The 20914-nt window shown below is 27.8% G+C and overlaps 2 protein-coding genes across 2 annotated transcripts; one reads left to right on the plus strand and one right to left on the minus strand.

The window, feature by feature from the left end:
* Positions 1–239: 239 nt before the first annotated feature.
* LOC136071666 (probable oxidoreductase) lies at positions 240–1377 on the plus strand. Its single transcript, XM_065787378.1, has one exon. The coding sequence runs from the start codon at positions 292–294 to the stop codon at positions 1273–1275; it is 984 nt and encodes a 327-aa protein (XP_065643450.1). The 5' UTR covers positions 240–291; the 3' UTR covers positions 1276–1377.
* Positions 1378–17545: 16168 nt separating this feature from the next.
* LOC136074096 (uncharacterized) lies at positions 17546–19000 on the minus strand. Its single transcript, XM_065786395.1, has one exon. It carries the CDS (start codon positions 18998–19000, stop codon positions 17546–17548), a length of 1455 nt encoding a protein of 484 aa, XP_065642467.1.
* Positions 19001–20914: the final 1914 nt, after the last annotated feature.

The raw sequence follows: 20914 nt of genomic DNA on the forward strand, positions 1-20914 counted from the left end.
GCGTAATAAAAGTAGAAAAACAAAATAATTTATTGACTGACAAAAGCAATTTTACTAAGGAGTTGGTGGGAGGAGGGTGTGTTCCACACTCCCAAAGAAGATGATTTTTTTTTGGGAAGCCAATCAGGACTTTTAAAAGACTCACCTCCTTCCATCATTTTTTTTTACTTTTTTTACATTTTTTAAATTTGTTTTTTGTAAAATTATTTAACTTAAACTCTTGTAATATTATTTAAGAAAATTTTTTTTTTAATTTTAGTTTATCAAGTAATAAAAAATAAAACTTGAACAATGAGTAGCAAGTTTGGAGAAAACTCAACTGCCATGGAGGTTGTGGAAGACATTCGTTTGAAAGGTTATGAGGTAGTTGTTACTGGTGGAAATTCTGGAATTGGTGTTGAAACTCTGAGAGCGTTAGCAAAAGCTGGTGCTAGATGTATTCTTTGTACAAGAGATTTGGAAAAAGGACACCAAGTTGCTAAAGAACTAATTGCTTCTACGGGGAACGATCAGATCGAAGTGGAGCTACTTGAATTGGAATCGTTAGAAAGTGTAGATTGTTTTGTGCAAAGATTTTTTGTTAAAAACCGACCGTTAAATATCTTGGTTAATAATGCTGGAGTTTTGGCGTGTCCCATATCTTTTACTAAAAATGGATTTGAGACTCAATTTAGTGTTTATTATCTGGGGCATTATGCTTTGACCATTGGACTACTACCGGCGTTAAAAGAGGGCGCTAAACTTATGGGTAATAAATCTAGAGTTATCAATGTCAGTTCATCTGCTCATGCGTTTCAGAACGTTGATTTCAATGATATTCATTTTACAAAAGGTAGGAAGTATGAAGCAACTATATCATATGGACAATCAAAAACATGCAATTGTTTGTTTTCATTGGCCTTGACAAAAAGATTTTTTAACGAAGGTATTGCTTCAAATTCAGTTATGCCTGGATTAATAATGACCAACATATTTAGACATGCAACTAAAGAGTCAATGATTGAAAAGGGATTGATTGATGCAAACGGTAGATATTTGAGAAAAATGAAATCAATAGAGGCGGGAGCCTCAACCTCAGTTTGGGCTGCAGTATCTCCAGAATTAGAAGGAAAATCTGGACTGTATTTGGAGAATTGCTCAATTGGCAAGAAAGAACTAGATATTGAAAAGATAGCTGCAGACTTTTTTGGTTATGCACCGTATATTATGGATGATGAAGCTGCTGACAAACTTTGGAAAATTTCAGAAGAGCTTCTAAGAAAACGATCCATTTAACATGACGGCTTTGTTTTATTTAGCTTTTATTTATATTCAAATTTTGTTTTAGAATTCAGAATGTAGATCAAAAATAAATTTTGTTCAATTTAATTTTTTTTTGTTAGCATTTTTTATTTTTAAAAATATTTAATTGTATTACTTATTAAATCTAAAACAAAATTTAACTATTTTCAAAATCTAATTAAAAATGATTTAAAAAAGTAATAATACGAAGTCTGACGAATAGACATGTAACAATTAGAGATAGTAAATTATTTGTCAACAAAAAAAAATTTTGTTTGAATTTGTTTGAGAAGGTATTGTTTAAAGTTTTGCAAGCTTTTCAACCTGAATAAAGATTTAGGTTGTACGCAGAGGTACATTTATAACAAAACCGCTCAAAGTTACTTTTAGCTTTTTTTTGAATTTTTTAGTTTAAAAAATGTTCTATCAAAATTAAAGGTTTACGGTAAAAAAATTTTAAAGTAATTTTTTATTAAGAAGTTTAATCAAAATTTGCTATTTATTGTTAAGGTTTTATCCTCATTTTCATTTATGTTTTTTGACTATTGCTTTTAGCTTGGGGTAAAGGTAGACTATTTCTGATAATTATACTGATTGCATCTTGAAAAATGCAAAGTTTTTTTTGCGATTTTAATCTACTTATGTATGCATATGAACTTAATACTTCTGTAGCAGTCAACTTAATACTTCTGTATTGCAATCGATACGAGAAAATATTTTAATTAATTTTGTACTGCGGAAAATTTTTGTTTTAGGCTTCAGCTGCCTTTTCAGATGCGTACCAATAGGGAGAACTGAATTAACTATTACAATGGAAATATGCCCCCAAACGTATGAGTTATTACAAATTCTGATTGAAATTAATTTTATCTGTGCCATTAGTAATAGGATGTAACACTGTTTTAGGAACATCAAGTGGTAACTCTATATGTTTTTAAATGGTTTTTGTACTTTCTCTTTATAATCAGAGTGAGTTTGAAACTTTTTCAGAGACATTTTAGGTGCTAAATAAAAAACCTAGTAGACAAAGGAATCGCATGAACCATTGTTTGAAAAATAGAGAGTCAAAATAATAACAGAAATAAGGGTGTTTCTGTATTAATTTATTTCTCTAAATCTCGTTTTTTTTCCTGTTTTATTTCCTCAATTGTTATGTCTTTTTTTTCACTAATAAAACGTATTTTTATGGATTTGCAATACCTTGAAAAAGAGATGGCTGACTTTTGTTATATATTATTTTCCAGTTCACTTCTAACAATTAGTTAGTCAAAAGTCAAAACAGAGAAACTAAAGAACTTTAAAAAATTTTTGTTTTAATGTCGGTATTATTTTTAAGTTTTGTTGCAAACCATCCCAAGCCTTTTATGGTATCAAAACCATAGTTTTTTTTCTAAACACTTTTCTGTAACCTTTGAGAAATAATTATATTTCCCCAATGTGGTGTAATCATGTAATGGTTGCAGTTGAATTTTAGCTGTAGTTTTGGTAACTTATACTAGTTTTTTATGAGTGTAAATTTTTTTTTTTACATTAATGAGTAACAGGGAAAGATACTTTTTGGTAAATTTGTACTTTAAAAACAGTGCAAGTGCCTTTTTCAAGTTTAAATTTTATGACCGTTACTTCTTTTAAAGCAGAACTACATAGGAGAAATCTGGAAGCATCTTAAGAGTTGTGAAAACCACTTTCATATAGTGGAACAGTTGATATATATTACAATTATATCCTTTAACATCATTAGGCCTCCGAGGAATCGAAATTTGTGTTTTCTTAGTGACAAAGTAAGTTATTATTTTTAAAGCTCATAAGTTTTAAAGTATCTGATTCAATATGTCTATCATACAATCCATAAGTTTTTTACTTCATTAAACAAAACCATTGCAAAATAAGTTGATACTAAAAATAAAACGATTGCTTTCTATTAGCAAGTAGGGGTAACTTAACACAGCATTTGTGGGGGGCCCTAAAACTGTGGAATAGTACTTCACTCTGTCATAAACAATTTTAAAAATCATTTCTTTTAATATTTTTAGATAATTTTAAAAAGATTTTTGTAAATATGATACATGGAGATCCCAATTTCAATACAAAGCCGTTATTTATTAAGGCTTAAGAATGGCTTAAAACAATATAATATTATTTGGTCTTCTGAAATATGATTTAAACAATTGGATGCATCATTTCGGTTAAAAATAATAATTTTTTTAAATTTCAAATAAATATCTGCCTTTTCTCTATGTTTCATACTTTTTATTTACTTTTTTAATGTTGCATGTAGTGTGTATCAAGGTACCCCACGGGTGGAGTACCTTGATGAACAAGAAGTGTTCAAGACGTTTAAAAGACATGTTAAAACTTATATTATAAAATACGTCTTTTGTTAAAAATTTTGTTAAAATGTAACAAAAAGTAATTTTAACTTTAAGTTTTTTTAGTATACCCTTGAGACAACTTTTTTACTTTTACTTTTACAAGTCTTACAAGTTATATTTTGATAATTTATAGATTTTATTTTGTGGCTATGAGTTTATCTTAAAGCATTTTAAAAAAATTGTTACGAAGCAAAAACCGAAAGTGTGTCAGGGTGCCCCACTCTCCACTATATATTGGTATTTCTTGTTCTAAGGGTGTAGTAGTATTTTTTTATTACTTAAACTACATCAGTGTTTTCTAATATGCTTTGACTTACTATGTTGCCAACTTATTAACAGGTACCTGCTCACCAGATCCTTAAACTTTTTGCTTTTAATTTATTTACTAAGCTCTGAATGTATTATGCATAATAACAAGAGAACTATGTAAACAATATATTTCAAAGTATAGTGTATACTTTCCTTTCTAATAATTAAAATTTTACATTTTAAAACTGTGCAATACAAAAACAATAGCATAAATAATAAATGTCACTATAAAAGTGTTGAAAACAATGACCTGCAGTTCATTACGGCGTTCCGTCTAAAATTGAAAAAAAGAAAGGAAGAGGGCAGTTTTTTGTGTGACGTTACCTAATGAAGAAGTTGTTTCTAGTTTTGAGCTTGAAAAATTATAATGTTAAAAAGAGTTTATTGATACTTTAACTTTTATGCAGTTTTGTTATACAAATACTCTTATGTGAGCTGTGTGGGGAAAGTAAAGTTATAAACAAACTAATGCATATGCTTATGCACGGTATGGAATTTGAATTTTTCAACAAAATTAGTGATGACATTGCTTCTGCCTATACTTTTTGAACAATTTTATTTAAACATATATATGACTTAAATAAAAGTTAAGTATTAAGTTATTAAACACATATTAGCAAGGTTTTAAGCAACTATAGTTGATTTGAAAGCCCAGTTTATTAATGACTAGTTTAAAAATTAAAATCCCATTATGAACAAGAAGTGTTCAAGACGTTTAAAAGACGTGTTTAAACTTATATTCTAAAATACGTCTTTTGCGCATTGGGATTAGACACTTATATGTTCTATATTTTTATATTTAACAAAGTTTAAGACGATTACTTAACAAAGTTATTTTTTTATGAAAAATTCTGCAATACGTTTTTCAATCTTGCTCAACCCTGATTGGATAAGACTTGGATGAGGTCAAACGCAAATTAAGTTATAAAGAGTTCTGTAAGATAAAGATTTCAAGAGTTTTAGATTTAAGACTTAACGCAAAACTACGTGTTATAGTTTATTTAATTATTTAATAAACATAACTTTTACATATAATAAAAATAATAAAAGATAAAATGTTTACAATCAACTAAAAATTTAATGAAAAATATTTTTTACTTTTATACCTAGCTTTATTAAAATTTAATAAAAAATAGAAACTAATTAATAGAAACTACTTAAAAACTAAGAAATGGTGTGTTTTACAGAATACAGAACCGTCTTTAACAACACGAACATTAGGCGTAACTATGCGCACTATTCATTAGCGTATTAATATTTAGATAAAAACATTTTATTTACTTTCATACCTAGAAGAAAGTGCTGACTGCACGGTAATTCTGCAAACTTTTTATTGTCCTGCGTTGTTATTTTAATTCTTTATATTTTATATATTTAATGCTATGTCATGCAATTTTTTGCTTTTATGTTTAATTGCCATTTTTCTCAATGAACCCCCCCTCCTCTACACCCCTCCCATCCTCCCTACACTAAAATTTCCCTGAATGTGTAGTTCTAAAGCAATCAATAAACTCATTTTATATGAATGAAACTAAATCAAAATCAAATATTTTTTTTATAATACAACGATGATAAAAAAAATTATAATGCAGAATAGTGCCAAAACAGTATTTTCGTAAAGAATTCGGTGAGTATTTGAAATTTAATATAATATAATAAAAATTTTATTATAGGTTATGAATTAATTAAATTATGAAGTTACAGCTTTTTTTTATTAAAACCATTGTAATATGTAACCATTGTAATTTATATGTGTGTGTGTACAGTCTATAAAGTTAAGTGTGTTGATTTAAACTAGTTCTATGTTATATGTTATAAGTTTTATATTTTAGTTATATGTTGACTAAAGCTATCTTGTAAAAATCAACTTGATATAAGGTTTTTAAAACAAAAAATTAAATAGGGAAGAGTGGGGCACTATGATACCTGGGGCACCATAAAACATTGTAATTGTGGAGGCATCTTAAGAGTTGTGAAAACCACTTTTATATAGCAAAACAGTTACTACATAGCAAACTCTTCATGCAGGTCCATGCATAGTTATTATTGGATCAAGATTTGCACCACTGACCGCGCCAGTGGTGCTAACCATGTACCAATGATTTCCAAGATCATTTTACAATTGGCATCACTGTGCCAATTTTTCCGACCTTGCCAATTTTTCGCCAGTCTTAACCATGTTCGCAATAATAAAAAGTACACAGTTGTGCACGCGTACCTTTTTTTTAAGTTTGCTTTATACATATCGTCAGTTTCCTTATAATTTATGAAGATTTAACTACAGGTTATTAAATATATTTTCGGTAAGCAGTCGTATTTGTATGATATAAATAATGAAGGAGGATTATAATAAAAAAAAGATAGAGTTATAGTTAATATAACCAACTGTACTAAATATTATTTTTATCTTAACTATATTACTAAAAATAGAATTTTCAAAATATAATAAAAATAAAACAATTATAAAAAAAATAAAATACAATCTTTATAGTATTATTTTAACTATTAATTTAAGTTATTTTATAATATTTTCATGGTATATATTTAATTATAATGTATTTTAATTACATAAACAAACAAAATGCATTGCGTTACTGCAGTTGCTCTCCCCCTCCCCCTCCCCCCTCACTCCCTTCCTTTCTATTATTATTTATTATGATAGACACTTTTATGCTGATTAAGAATTGTATAAAAACATAGGTCTGAAAATCATCAAAAAGTGCTCTAATTTAATGTTGAAGTTTAAAAAAATACACTAAAAATGCTGATATCTTTTCCATATTCGGTTATTATTACTGATGTACGGGATTGGAGATTTGGAAATCCGACCGGAACCGGATTTGCCAGAATTGTTAATAAAATTCCAGCCGGAATTCCGGCCAGAATTTTATTAACAATTCTAAATTTTGTGGCACGCTTTTTACAGTATTTTTAAGAGTGGCATAGTATGAATATGTTTTGCTGCGTTGTTTTTTTAGAAATTTGTATCAACATAGATTTTTTAAATACTAGAATAGTTTATCTTTAATTCTGCATAAAATCTTTTTTGTAAAATTTTGGTTAAAATAAATTTATTGTTGTTTAAAACTTCCTTTTGTTTGTGCAGCAGGTATGTATTAAAGAAATGCTGAGACATTTTTCTAATATATTTAGACTTCTGAAAAAACCTTTTTTCTTGCTACCTGCCAAATTTTATGAAAAAAAAGCTCACCCAGACACCTTACTAACTCAACCAAAAAAGTTGACAATCTTTGACTTAAGTTCAGCTGTACACCCGGGTAGCCGGGGAGGGCGTATCATAATAAACGTTGAACATTAATAATGTTTAAATGTATATTATTATATAAAACAGCATTGAATAGTATGTGTAAAGTATATAAGATATAAAAAATATTTAAAAAGTTTCCATTAAAAAAAATTAAAGTTTTCTTTAAAAAAAATCTAGGTTTTGAATATATTAAAGGGTGTTATAGACGCTCTTTTAACACCCCTTATACGTTTTTGATACCAAGATTTCTGAATTGTGATAAAAATTGACAAAGTTATGACAAGTTAAGAAAAACTCTAAATTTGGACACCGTTTCTTCAACAAATCCATTTACCAAAAGTTCGACATTTAAAATGCTGTAACTTTTTTGTAGAATTATTCCATTTTAATAATTTTTTCACCTTTAGAATACTGTAATAAAGCACTTTCCAATGATATATAACAATCTAGTTTAGTTATTTGATTATTTTAAAAATTGTATGTCACATACAGCACTAAATGTAAAATGTGTTAATTATGAACATTATTCCTACCTATATGAATAAGGAAATATGATCCAATTTTAATAATCTGATACTAACACTTAATCTTTCTAGTTAAATCTTCCTTATTTTTCTCAGGCTATTACGGCTCAAAGTGTTCCAACCAGTACACGAACCTTGTTTGTGTACAACATTATACAAACAAAAGCTTCATTCACTACAAAACAACTAACTATTTTTAAAGTTTTTATTATAATTATTAAAAGAGTTTTAAGTGTCATGTACGATACTTGTAATTTTTAAGTTAATGCTAAAATGTAACTATAGTTACAGATTTACACACAAATTAACAATAAAAATTGTCATAAAAAGTTAATTAAAAAAGTATTAAAAAAAACACCCGTTTATTTGATACATTAATTTATTAATGTGTCAAATAAACGGTATACAGGGGCGGATCTAGGATTTATTTGTCCTTTGGCGAAATTTTTTTGTGCAAATTTCAAACCTCCCTCCCCCTACCCTAATCAGTCTCACAACCCCATCCCTATAGCTAAGAATTTTTACTTGCTATTTTAATCCTTTTAGCACAACTTCTGTCAGGTGCCAAAAAAACACTCCCTACCAATCATCAGTTGTGAATTTTTTCCCATCTACCCTGCTCGTATTCATATTTTAAAAAAATTCTCACTTCACCTTATTTTTATGACCTCCCTCCCTATTTACTTTGCACGCTAGAGTTTTATGACTGAGTCAAATTTTTTAAAATTATGTATGTTAAAAATCCCTACTAAATTGAGGTCATTATTTTTGCATAAAAATATCAATAAATTAAAATTGAAATTATACCTATATCTCATATTTGATATCTGAACACAAATGGTACAGTCAAATTTCTGTTTATTGAGTATAAACTAAACTCAGAATATTTGCTGATGCTCCACCTCCACAATATAAAGACTGAAAGAGTATCTGTCTGGAAGGTATTTGTTTAAATTACATGAACCCCGTCAAAGTTCCTTCCTATGCATGTGTACGATATTTTATGCAGAACGAATGAAGGCAAATGACAGAAAAATACACCATTAATTAGCAAACTGCTTTTCCCTGCACATTTTTATTCCTTGATTACATATAAAATATAACATTTTAAGGCGAAGTGTAGAAGTGAATCTAGGCTTTTTGAGCCCAGTGCTGTTTTACATAAAGAAGCCTCTTTCCATGATAAATCAAAAAAATTTATTTCCAGATTTTTTTTAAAAAACATATTTTTTTATGAACAGTTACATGATTTGATCTAAAATAAATTCAAGTAATACAAACAAAACATTTAAAAACAAACTTTACAATCCTTTAGATTTTTTTTTTCAATAAATAAAGGTAACTTGCAGGTAACACATTACGAATAACTGAACCAATAAAAAACACAACTCTTAAACGGTGCTTAAAACTTCTAAATTTTGGCACCAACCATAAACTGTATAAATTTAAATAAAATAAGGCTGATTAATAAGAAATAAATATAACTGACAGTTATTTTAAGGCATCAAGCTTTAGGCAACATCAATCAGTTGTATTTATTCTGGAGAAAGCGTAACTTATATCATAATTGACATCATACAAAACCTATATTTAAAAATAATATGTTTACATATAAAAACATCACAACAGCAATATTAAAAAGCTATGCTAGCAGCTTGTACTTTACTAAGATAAGCATATGTTTTTAAAATAACATTATAAAAACGTATGCATGTCTTGGTAAATAACAAACTGCGAGCGCAGTTTTTTTATATAGCTGCTGTGATGTATATGCATATATTTTTTATATTGTTATATATATTTTATATTTTATTAATATATAAAAAATATATATCTATATAAAAAATATATTTATGTTTACATATACAAACATTATCACAAAACTATGCTAGCAGTTTGTAATTCACTAAGCCAAGCATATATTGTTATGTTACAAAAAGAGAAAACAAAATATTATTTACTTTTTGCAGTTTCATAAAACTGCAGATAAAGCAACAAGTTACCTTCACTGAACATAATTGTTGCTTTATTGCATAATAGCATAAAGTAAATAAATCATTATAAACAGTTAATAGCTTAACAAGTTTATCCCATTTCGAGCTTTTATTGTTTGCTTCTGAAAACAAATTTTGTTTAAGATAAATGCAGGGTTTTTTTTACAGAAAGCATACAGAAATTACTTCATAAGACAACATCTTGAAAATTTCATTTAATAAAACTACATCGCTTTGCTCGAAATCCATTCGTACATATTAACAAATGCCAGACATCATAAATAAGGCACTTTAAGAACTTTACCTATGCTAACTGCAAAACATTGAGTAATTCATCGACTTATTTATCTACTTTTTTCAAGTCGCACAATTAGTTTCCAGACTTTTTGTCTAGATCCAGATCAGATTAGGTGGATTGACCTCTTAGTTTCATACTAATTTTTGGCATAATTCAACTTTCGTTAGTTAAAGTGATTAAAAATACACACCTCGTACGGGATTAGATTAGGCAAAACTTATTTCACCTAATGCATGAAAAAGCCACTTGCCTAATCAAAGTTTGTAACTCTCCCGCGCTTATCGTAGTTAAGTTACTCTTCAGCATTGCCAAAACTATGAATAATAAAAAATGCCCGTTTGAACCATAAAGTAGAAAGTAATTTATTAAATCTTAATTTACATCTTAATTGATATATAATATTTCTCCTTTGGAGGTCGCCTAATATGCCGTACCTTAGATCCGCCCCTGGTATCTACATTATGATATTGTTTAAATTAAATTTAAAATATTATATGCATTAAATTATTATTTAAAATAAATCTAAAATAAAATTCAAGTGCAGTCTACTCTTATTACTATCAAAACTTGATCAACTCGGTTATGACAATATTTCCGCTTTTTTCTGAGTTCTAGGCAAATGCGGTAGTGGTGTAGTGGTAAAGCGCTCGCTGTATAAGCGAGAGGTTCCGAGTTTGATCCCCACCACGTCCCTGGTAGTAGCGCGCTCAACTTGTTTCTCCGCGCAGCGGCCTTGTTCGTCGAGGTTCGTGTTTCGGATTTATAGAGTTGAGAGAGGGTTATAACCACTATTAAGTAGCCTCCTCATCTGTAGTGGCCTTCTTCGCCTTGAGGAGGTTAATAAAAAAAAAAAAAAAAAAAAAAAAAAAAAAACTCAAACACTATTTATCAATTTTTCAAAGTTTCATTACATTGCTTGTAAAATGATTTGGAAAAGTTTCACAATTACACCTTTAATGCTATTGTTGGCGTTGAAAAGGTTATACATATTTACTATTTTTTTACACTTTTAAACTTATTTTTTAAGATGATTTACTGCAATAGGTGTTAGTAATAACAAAATGCTACTAAATATATTGGTCTGAGTAATATTTAATAGGAAAAAAAGTTTCACTAGTCTGTTAACTGTCCCCGTTATTATGTTGACATTTAAAAATTTTTTCTGATAACTGTACATTTTAAAATTTCAAAACCACAACGGTGTCGTGGTTTTGAAAATGCGAAACGTTTCTGGTGGAACTTTTTTTTTTCTAACAATTTATTTTTGCTACAATATGATCAAGATCAAAAGTTGGATAATTATTTTTTTTTTTTTTTTTATTTTTTTTTAAATGTGGCGCCCCATAACTAAAGAACTCGCGCATGGAATAAGTACTGACAGGTTTTAGAGTAAAAGTACGTTAGAACTTTTACTCTAAAACGACTCAGGATAAATTATTTTTCCTTATATACACAAAACACAAAATAGTAAGTACATACAGCTCGTATATATTTAAAAATAAACTTTATAATTAATTAAAGTTTATAAATCATTAGAAGAAAATAGTTGTTTTTTAAAAGCTCCAATGTTTATTGAATATTTATGAATGATTTTTAATTTTTTTTTTAAATGCTCTAAAATGTTATGTTTCTGAACATAATAAAGTCAAATACCCCGCTAAGTTAAATGGCTTTGTATATACAATTTATATATGTACAAAATAGTATATGGTTAAGTATCCGTAATATAATTACGGATCTTGCATTATGCTTATATCAGAGGTGCTTTTACAAAGGGGGTAGGGATGGTTCAACCCCCCTCCCTCCATAAGGAAGGTAATAGTCAGTTTTTTTACGAATTAAGTAGGCTAGTCGGTTATTTGACACAATTCAGAGGGGCAAATTTTAGTTTTTAAGACCTTTTTTTTAAAAAAAAAAAACGCTAGTTGGTACATTTCACCCCTCCCCCCATCCCTTCCGCCTTATTTTATTCGTAGAATCGCCTCTGCTTATAGATCTATGTTTATTTGATTTCATTCTTATATATTGTTAGTTGAGACCTAGTTGAGAACTTAAAAAAATATATGATAAATATATTTCTTTTCTATACATCATATTTTAAAAGTACACAAAAACTGATATTTTGTTCATTTCAATTTTACAGTTTAGTTGTTACATTGTTGTTGTAAAATAAATTCTTAAAAACAGTTGCCTATCTGGAACGCCAACAGAACTAACCCTTTAATTTGTTAGGTACTTTACGAGATGGAAGTTTTTAATAATGATAAAAAATTGTAGAATACCAAAAGCTTTGAATAATATAAAAATGAACAAAAAAACATATTTTTACGTACTTTTGAAAAAATCCAGACAAACTTCAATTTATATATTTTAAAATGTTTTATAATTTTATAATCCTACCTACTATTTAGTAAATTTATTCCTCTACAATAATCCATAGTTCTTTTTTTTCAGAACCTAATAAAACACGTCTAAAAGATCGAATAATCAAGAGGCACTCCGTAAACAAGTATACGTTTTTTTGGATTTGCACCTAAAAGAAAAAACAATATAGTTATGGTTAATTATTTTCGCATTGAAAACATCCACATATCAACCATGTACTGTACCGAAATAAGATCAATATAGGACCAGAACGAAAAGTTAGAAGTGCTCAGAATGCAAAAAAAATGCCTATCAAAAAATAAAATGACTGAAAAAAGCGAATTATAAGAAAGACATTGTTTCGCAGCGTAGCTAAGCCAAAGATTCAATATTTCCCAGCAGTATATATACAAAATTATCAACAAAAAGACCACAAATCAATATCGGAAAAAAAAATAATCGTAAAAAAGAACATTGGCTTAGAAAACAGCAGTGCGCCTTTGGAGCCAAAATTGGTTGCATTTTTCAGGAAAATAATTTATTATAACTGACGACAAATGGTAATTTCCTTTGTACAACACAGAGATTTCTGGTAACGCTGGATAGTATATTACTGATGCCAATGCAACTCCTAATGAGGTCAAGATCAAAAGTAAAAGCAAACATGAGCCACAATTATTAGTTTGCCCATAATAATTATTGGTATTAGTTTTAATTATTAGCCTATTCTGAGAAAGGAGTCTCACAGCATTACATTGCAACTTCGGATAAAGCAGTCAATAAGGATGTGTGCACTTCCAAATGCCTGGTTGAATTAAAAAAGTTTATCAATGAGGTTATTTAAAGCAACGATATAGTGTTCTAGCCTCATCTAGCCACCGCATACAATTCAGACATAGTACAAGTTTAACTAAAGACGAACATATCGATTTTGTGCATTGAGATATGAACCCTGCTTATATGCACAAATTGCGTCAAATCGAGGATTTAGAATTGAAATTAAAAGATTGGTGAATAAAAAAAATTTGATCAAAATTGCGTACATAGGCTTGGGGAGAGCATCTTTATAAGAGTTTCCTCCAACTTTATGAAAATTTTCGTTAATAACCTTTATAAGAGTTTCCGCAAGCTTTATAAAAATTTCCGCCAACTATGAAATTGCATAGAGTTGTGTATTAAAAAAAATTGATCAAAATTGCGTACATAGGCTTGGGGAGAGCACCTCTATAAGAGTTGATCGTGTTCGGCGAAATGGACTGATAAAAAAATAATATTTTTTTATTTTGTTAAATATGTTATTATAATATTATTTATGTTCGAAGATTGTCCGGATTTTTAGTTGTAACATGTTAATAAATAAACAAGCAACCTCCCAACCATATACTTTTTCTCTATTTTTAGGTCTCAACTAGCTAATATATAATAATAAAATCACCATGTCAAAGTATTGGCATTGGTCTAATTTCAAGTTTGAAAATGGGTTTGACACCATTTGGTCAATAATTCTAAAAGAGTTTGTCTAACTTTTCAATCCAATATCTTGAAATCAAATTAACTTTATAATAAAGATTAAGTGTAATCTTTTTGTATGAGTAGCTACAGCATATTAAAAAAATACAAAAAAGCCTAAAATAGTCTTACTAAAGAGCTCTGTCTGATTCTTACAGATGGCGGTTCCTAATTATATATATACATATTATATATATATGTATATATATATTATAAATGTAATATTCATTTTTGAAATGTGTGTTACCATAGAACCATAGAAGCATTTAAACATGGAAGTACTAAAGATTATCTTTAGTAAGTCAACATTTCACTGTCAATTATATTTTTTAAATTAGTTACTATTAAATTGGGCTTAAAAAAAACAACCGAAGAAACTTTTTTAATACGTAATTATTTTATAATCTCTTTTTAATTTATTAAACGTTTAAGTTATTAGAATAAATAAACTGAAAAGTTTAAAAGTGTTTGACACGCTTCTGTTAGCAACAGTTTTGCTTAAGATTTATGTGAATTCTATATAAATGAGCTTGTTTGTAACTCAACTTAACCTTTTCGTAACGAGTGACCCGTATGGTGGTTCATAAATTTGTTTCTAAATGACGAGTGACCCGCATGGCGGTTCATAAACAATTGTGAACCGCCATGCGGTTATAATATTTCAAATCATCTATGGCTATTGGGGAAATCTTTTTACTTATCTTTGAAATGTGAAAATTTCTAAAGTTAATGCTTCAAACCGTTTGTTAATTGCATTTATAGGTTGCTCAAAAATCAATTTTAAAAAATGACAAAAATAGATAATAAATATACTGTCATAAATGAGATCCTTGATTTTTTTTCAATGATAGTGATGAAAATTTTTTTCGTTTGATCACCACTATAAATGTCTCATTTATTTAATATCAAAAACTGTTTACGTAATATGTTTACGTATTTCTTCTTTACTTGTTTAAGGTTACATAGAGAAACTATATATTTTTGTTAATTTCAACATCTTATATTTTGATCACGTTACTAAGATAATAAAAAAATTTTTTAAGTTTTTTAATTTACTGAAAGGAAATTCTTTGCCAAAAAAAACAAGGTTTTTTTTGCAAAATTCTGACTTGTAGTTTTCATTTTATACTCTTTTAATTGATCATGATCCTAGATCGTTATTTTACGCCAGTCATATAACTGTTTTTAACTCAGTCGCGAAAGGGTTAAACCACACGGCTCTTAAAACTACCTTATAATTATTTTGTTATGTTTACTTTAAAACTAATTGAATTTTATTTTAGATTTCATAAAAAGTCTAATAAAAATCTTAACATTCTCATATTTATCTAACTTTTACAATAAAGTTTACAATCTTTTTTATAAAATAAGTTTGGCATAAATATGTAGCCTACAACACAGCTGTCCATTTTTATTTGAAACCGATATTAAAGACTTTTTTTATTGTTGTACCTTTTTTGATATATTTTAGATATTTTATAAATGTTATAAGCTTTTATTTAAACATCGAAAACTTTTCATTAATTTTTTGATATTTGAAATACTTTATCATTTCATAAAACTCTTTTGATTGAATAACTTGAAGACGTCAGACACATCTTCAAGATAAATAATAAAACATGTTGAGTAAAATCGTAGCAAAAGATCTGCAAAAAAAGGAAGCAATAAAAAAACTAAAACATTGCTATTAGGACATTTTATAATTTGAAGTCAATATTAAATACTTAAGTAAGTCATTGTAAAAGCGTTTTATTTTATGCCTAATAACAACAAAATTACACAGATAATATAGTTCAAATCATTGAGTAAATTTTCCTCTTAATACATTAAACATAACATTGTTTAAACTTAAGGATCTGACAAACAGGCACCGGTTGAGAAGTTGGCGAATGCAACCAGAGTAAGTCAGCGCACATTAGAAAACATATTTTTAGTGTCGTTGACTAATGAAGCAACTATTTCTAGTTTCTAGCTTGAAACATAATAATGTTAATAAAAGTTTCACGCCAGCTTGATATTTTAACTTTTGAGCAGTTTTTTTATACAAATACTTTAATGTGAGTTGTGTAGGGTAAGTAAAGCTATAAACAAAGTAATCATATGCATGGTATTGATTTTAGATCAGTCTTTAACAAAATTACTGCTAACATTAATTCTGGCTATATCTTGCAAACAATTTTTTTTTAAATTTATCTTTATAACTATAATAACAATTAAGTTATCAAATACATACTAATAATACTTTAGGCAACTATCGTTGATTTAAAAGCCTAGTTTATTATTGACTAGTTTAAAAGTATACATCTCAGTTGGCACAAGACGTATTTAATACGTTTAAACCACATGTTAAAACGTATTTTCTAAAATACGTCTTATGCTTATTGGAAATGGACGTTTATATTATATATATTTATATGTAGCAAATTAAAGATGATTACGTAACAAAGATATTTTTTTATGTGTAAGAGTACAATTTTTTTTCAATCTTGTATAACCCTAATTGGGTAAGGTCAAACACAAGTTATAAATAGTACTGTGAGATCGAGGTTTTAAAAGACTTTTTAAGATTTACAACTCAGGATAAAACTACATGTCTTAGTTTGTTTATTTATTTAATAAACATAACAAAGTATGAAAGTTTAAAAAATTATAAAGGTTTAATAAATAAAAGATAAAATAATTACACTTATCTAAAAGTTAAATAAAAAAATTTTGTTTGCATACAGAAATACACATACACACCTTCATACACTCACATAGACTTAATCTATGTGAGTGTATGTAAATGTCCTATTGTATTGTTATACAGACACTTACATAGACTTAGTCAATGTGATTGTATGTATAACAATACAATAGGACAATACAATGTTTGTATTGTTCTGTAACATTAATAATATATATATATATATATATATATATATATATATATATATATATATATATATATATATATATATATATATATATATATATATATATATATATATATATGTATGTATATATTTATATATTAATAAGAAAACTTCAAACAATATGAATTCTCTTTATACAAATAATAATTTATTTTGAGAAATTTTCAGTGGGTTATGAATACCAGCATCATCAGCTCGTAAAATATTACAAAATTTTTTGAACGTTAAAACACAGTTTAATAAAAAAAAAAAAAATTTAACTGACGTCAGCAGTTGAATGGCTTCTTTTCTCGTTACGCAAGAATATAAAAATGGAGTCCAAAATTTAGTTTTAACAAATTGCCCATTATCGAGATTTATTCCGCCATTCGATGGGAAACATTGGTGCCTCTGTTTTTCGAGTGCTTCTCGTACTTTACGGTCGATTTTTTTTGTTTCAACTTTAAGAGTTTTAATTTTCTCCGAATTTATTTTTTCAGAGCAAAACTTGCTATGTGTTGCAATTGCTGACTGATGATGTTTGCCATCATTTAAACTTTTTTGGTGTTGTTGAATTCTTGTTTTAATTTGTAATTTTGTTTCTCCTACATATTTTTTCGAGCAATTGCATTCAACTAAATATGTACCAGGCTGGCTATTTAGGGGCAATCTAGATTTGTTTTTACATGTTAATATTGTTCTTAAATTAGGATTTGATTTAAAATCTACTCTTTAGCCAACTTTTCTAAATTTTATCCTTAACTTTAGTGATAGTGAAGGTATCCACGGTAATGATACTGTTGGGAAAGCATTGTTCTCGGATTGAATTTCATTGTTCTTTACGTAGCGTTTTTTCCTAATTTGATTTGCAATACTTTTTAGTTGGCTTTCGGTGAACCCATTTTCATTAAAAACTTGAATAAGAAAGTTTATCTCATTTTTTAAATGTGTAACACTGCATATGGAGTATGCCCTGTGAACATAACCTTTGGATATTGCGCATAAAATTTTGGGGTCGTGATTCGAGTGCGGTTTTATTTGAATATTTGTAATGGCTTCTTTTCTGTAGACTTTAAACTCATACTTACCTTTGCTGTTATTTATTATTGTTATATTTAGGAAATTCAGAGTTTTGTTATGGTTTTCTGTCTCAATTGTGTATTGTATTGCAGGGTGTTGTTTATTTAAAATTATTTTGAATTTCTCTGCTTCTTGGATGTTTGAAAATCTAGCATGGCTATCATCGACGTATCTTAGATAGGATTTTAAGTCAAGAGGAGGATTCTTTGCAATTTTGAAGGCATTTTCTTCGTGATGTTGCAGAAAAGATTCTGCCAATACAACCATGAATGAAAGACCAATAGGACCAGAATTCTCCAATTCATGGATCTCGTTGTTCCACAAAAAATAGCAACGATGTAAACAAAGCTCTATAAGTGTTTTTGTTTCTGATATAGTAAGCTTGGTAGAACATCTGTAGGAATCATCTTTATTTAATTGATCTATAAGAATTAAAGTAGCTTCTTTAAGTGGAATTGATGGATAAAGGTTTATTACATCGAATGAAACTTGAACTTCGTTTTCGTCTACATTCCATGAGTCTGCTTTGTTAATAAAATCAAAAGAATTTTTCAAACGTGTTTTATTTTTATTTAAGATAGGTTGTATTGCTTTAACTAAGTAGTTAGATATTCCATAATTAGGTGTGCCGATAGTTGATACAACTATTCTCATAGGGTAAGCTTTTTCAGGCTTATTAGCCTTAATTAGACCATACATACGAGGTGGGATTGGATCACTTGGATATATACTGTCATATTCTGTTTTTGAAAATCTTTGTTTTTTATTAAGTTGTGAGATATAGGTTTTAATTTTTATAGCATAACTAGAAGTAGGATCTTCACTTAAAACCTTTGTTTGACCAATTTGATCGCGAATTCTTTCTAAAGCCTTTTCGTGTTCAATTCTCACAAACCCATTACCCTTATCAAACAGATATATATCGACAAGTTTGTTTTCCTTAATTTCCTTAAGAGCTTTTCTTTGCTCTCTTGTTAAGTTTTGACTAATTTTTTTACCCATTTTAAGCTCTTTTAAAACATTTTTTCTCAAATCCTGCGCATTTTCAATTCTGTTGTTGTTTTCTTGCTTTAAAGAAAACGACTCTGTTGTGGCGATAATATCCATATAAGGGATATGTTTTAAAGAAGGTACAAAGTTTGGACCAAGATTAAGAAGATCATTTTGGTTATTATGTATATATATATATATATATATATATATATATATATATATATATATATATATATATATATATATATATATATACATATACATATATATATATATATGTATATATATATGTATATATATATATATATATATATTGCTGTTGTATGATCTAGTATTAAAAATGCTAAACTCTTGATTGTTGTAAAGTGCTCAATATTTAAGAAAAAATATATTTTTTCAAAAACAGAGCGTTTTATAATTAAATTTTAGAAAAAACAACTTTTAATGGAACTTAAAGTTTCATGCCTATCGTCAATCATCAGCCATGAAGTACCATTGAGTACCATGAAGTACTTCATGGCTGATGATTGCCGATAGGCATGAAACTTTAAGTTCCATTAAAAGTTGTTTTTTCTAAAATTTAATTATATATATATATATATATATATATATATATATATATATATATATATATATATATATATATATATATATATATATATATATAAATTAGTAAAAAACACTTATCTAACTTTCATCTTCTACTTGAAGTTTCACCATTGCTGGATCATCAGGAAGAGTATATACACACACACACATATATATATATATATATATATATATATATATATATATGTATATATATATATGTATATATATATATATATATATATATATATATATATATTTTTGAAACGTCCTGTACAATATCAAATCAATTTTTTTTTTATTTATTTATTTATTTTTTTATTTTTTTTTTCAGCTTGCTGCGGCCATATGCTACTTTTACAGTATAGTTTATCAATTTATATAAATTGGTTCTTATTCTGCAGGTGCTTTTAGTGTTGCATTATAAAGCTAAAATTTAATTTAATTTGAGCATTAAATTATATTATTTTCCTTGGACAAAATTAAAAATTTTAAAATTTGCATCAGAGGGTACCTTAATGTGTACGCTGTCACCCCATATAGTTAGTGCTCTTGGGTCAGCTAGGTTGGGTTTATCAGTATCCGTGCTAATTGTAGACATCAAAGTCAGCCAAAACAGTTTAATTAGTTTTGAATGCATATAAAGTAAAAAAAAAATTAGTACAACGAAAGCACAAATTTAAAAAAAGCATTAAAATGTGTGTTTATTTTTATATTTATTTTTATGTTTTATATTTTTTTTGTTATCCAATGTTATTTTTTATTTTATTATTTCTTTTTTTTTTTTTGAATAATCATTAAAAAATCTTGCAGCGGACTATACGTACATTCACTAAAACAGTTTGAGCATTCAAAGAAGTGTACATACATAGACTTAAAAGCATATATTGAAACTGAATTTGCAACGAGTGTCGCTATATATAGCGACACTCGATGCAAATTCAGTCGGCATATCTAGATATGCCGACTAGGTATAGACTCAAGGTTTATTTCAAAAGAAGATTAGTTGAACTCTTTTGAAGTTTTTGTTACACAGCGGGCACGCATCGTCCTTGGTACGTCTGTCAGACGTCTGTCGGATGTCTGTCGGACGTCTTACGGTCGTCTTATGGTCGTCTAGATGTCTGTAAGTCGTCCAATGAACGTCCCCAAGACGACGCATTATCAATGGGTATATTGATAAGTTTTTTTAAACATTCAATATATACTTGTTTTGAAGACATGCTAGGTTTCAAATTTTTCTATGAACATGCCTAAATTCATTAAATTAATTATCATATTCAAACTATCACCAAATTATTAAATACATAATTATATGCAAAAGCCTATTTTGACCACCTCATATAGTAAACATAAATTAAAATTTTTCATAAGTTTTTGCATCCCAGACACAAAAATTAGAGACACAATAACGATCTGAGCTGAAGATTTTAATAAAAG

This window comes from Hydra vulgaris, chromosome 01 (genome assembly GCF_038396675.1).
Source record: "Hydra vulgaris chromosome 01, alternate assembly HydraT2T_AEP".
Taxonomy (NCBI): domain Eukaryota; kingdom Metazoa; phylum Cnidaria; class Hydrozoa; order Anthoathecata; family Hydridae; genus Hydra; species Hydra vulgaris.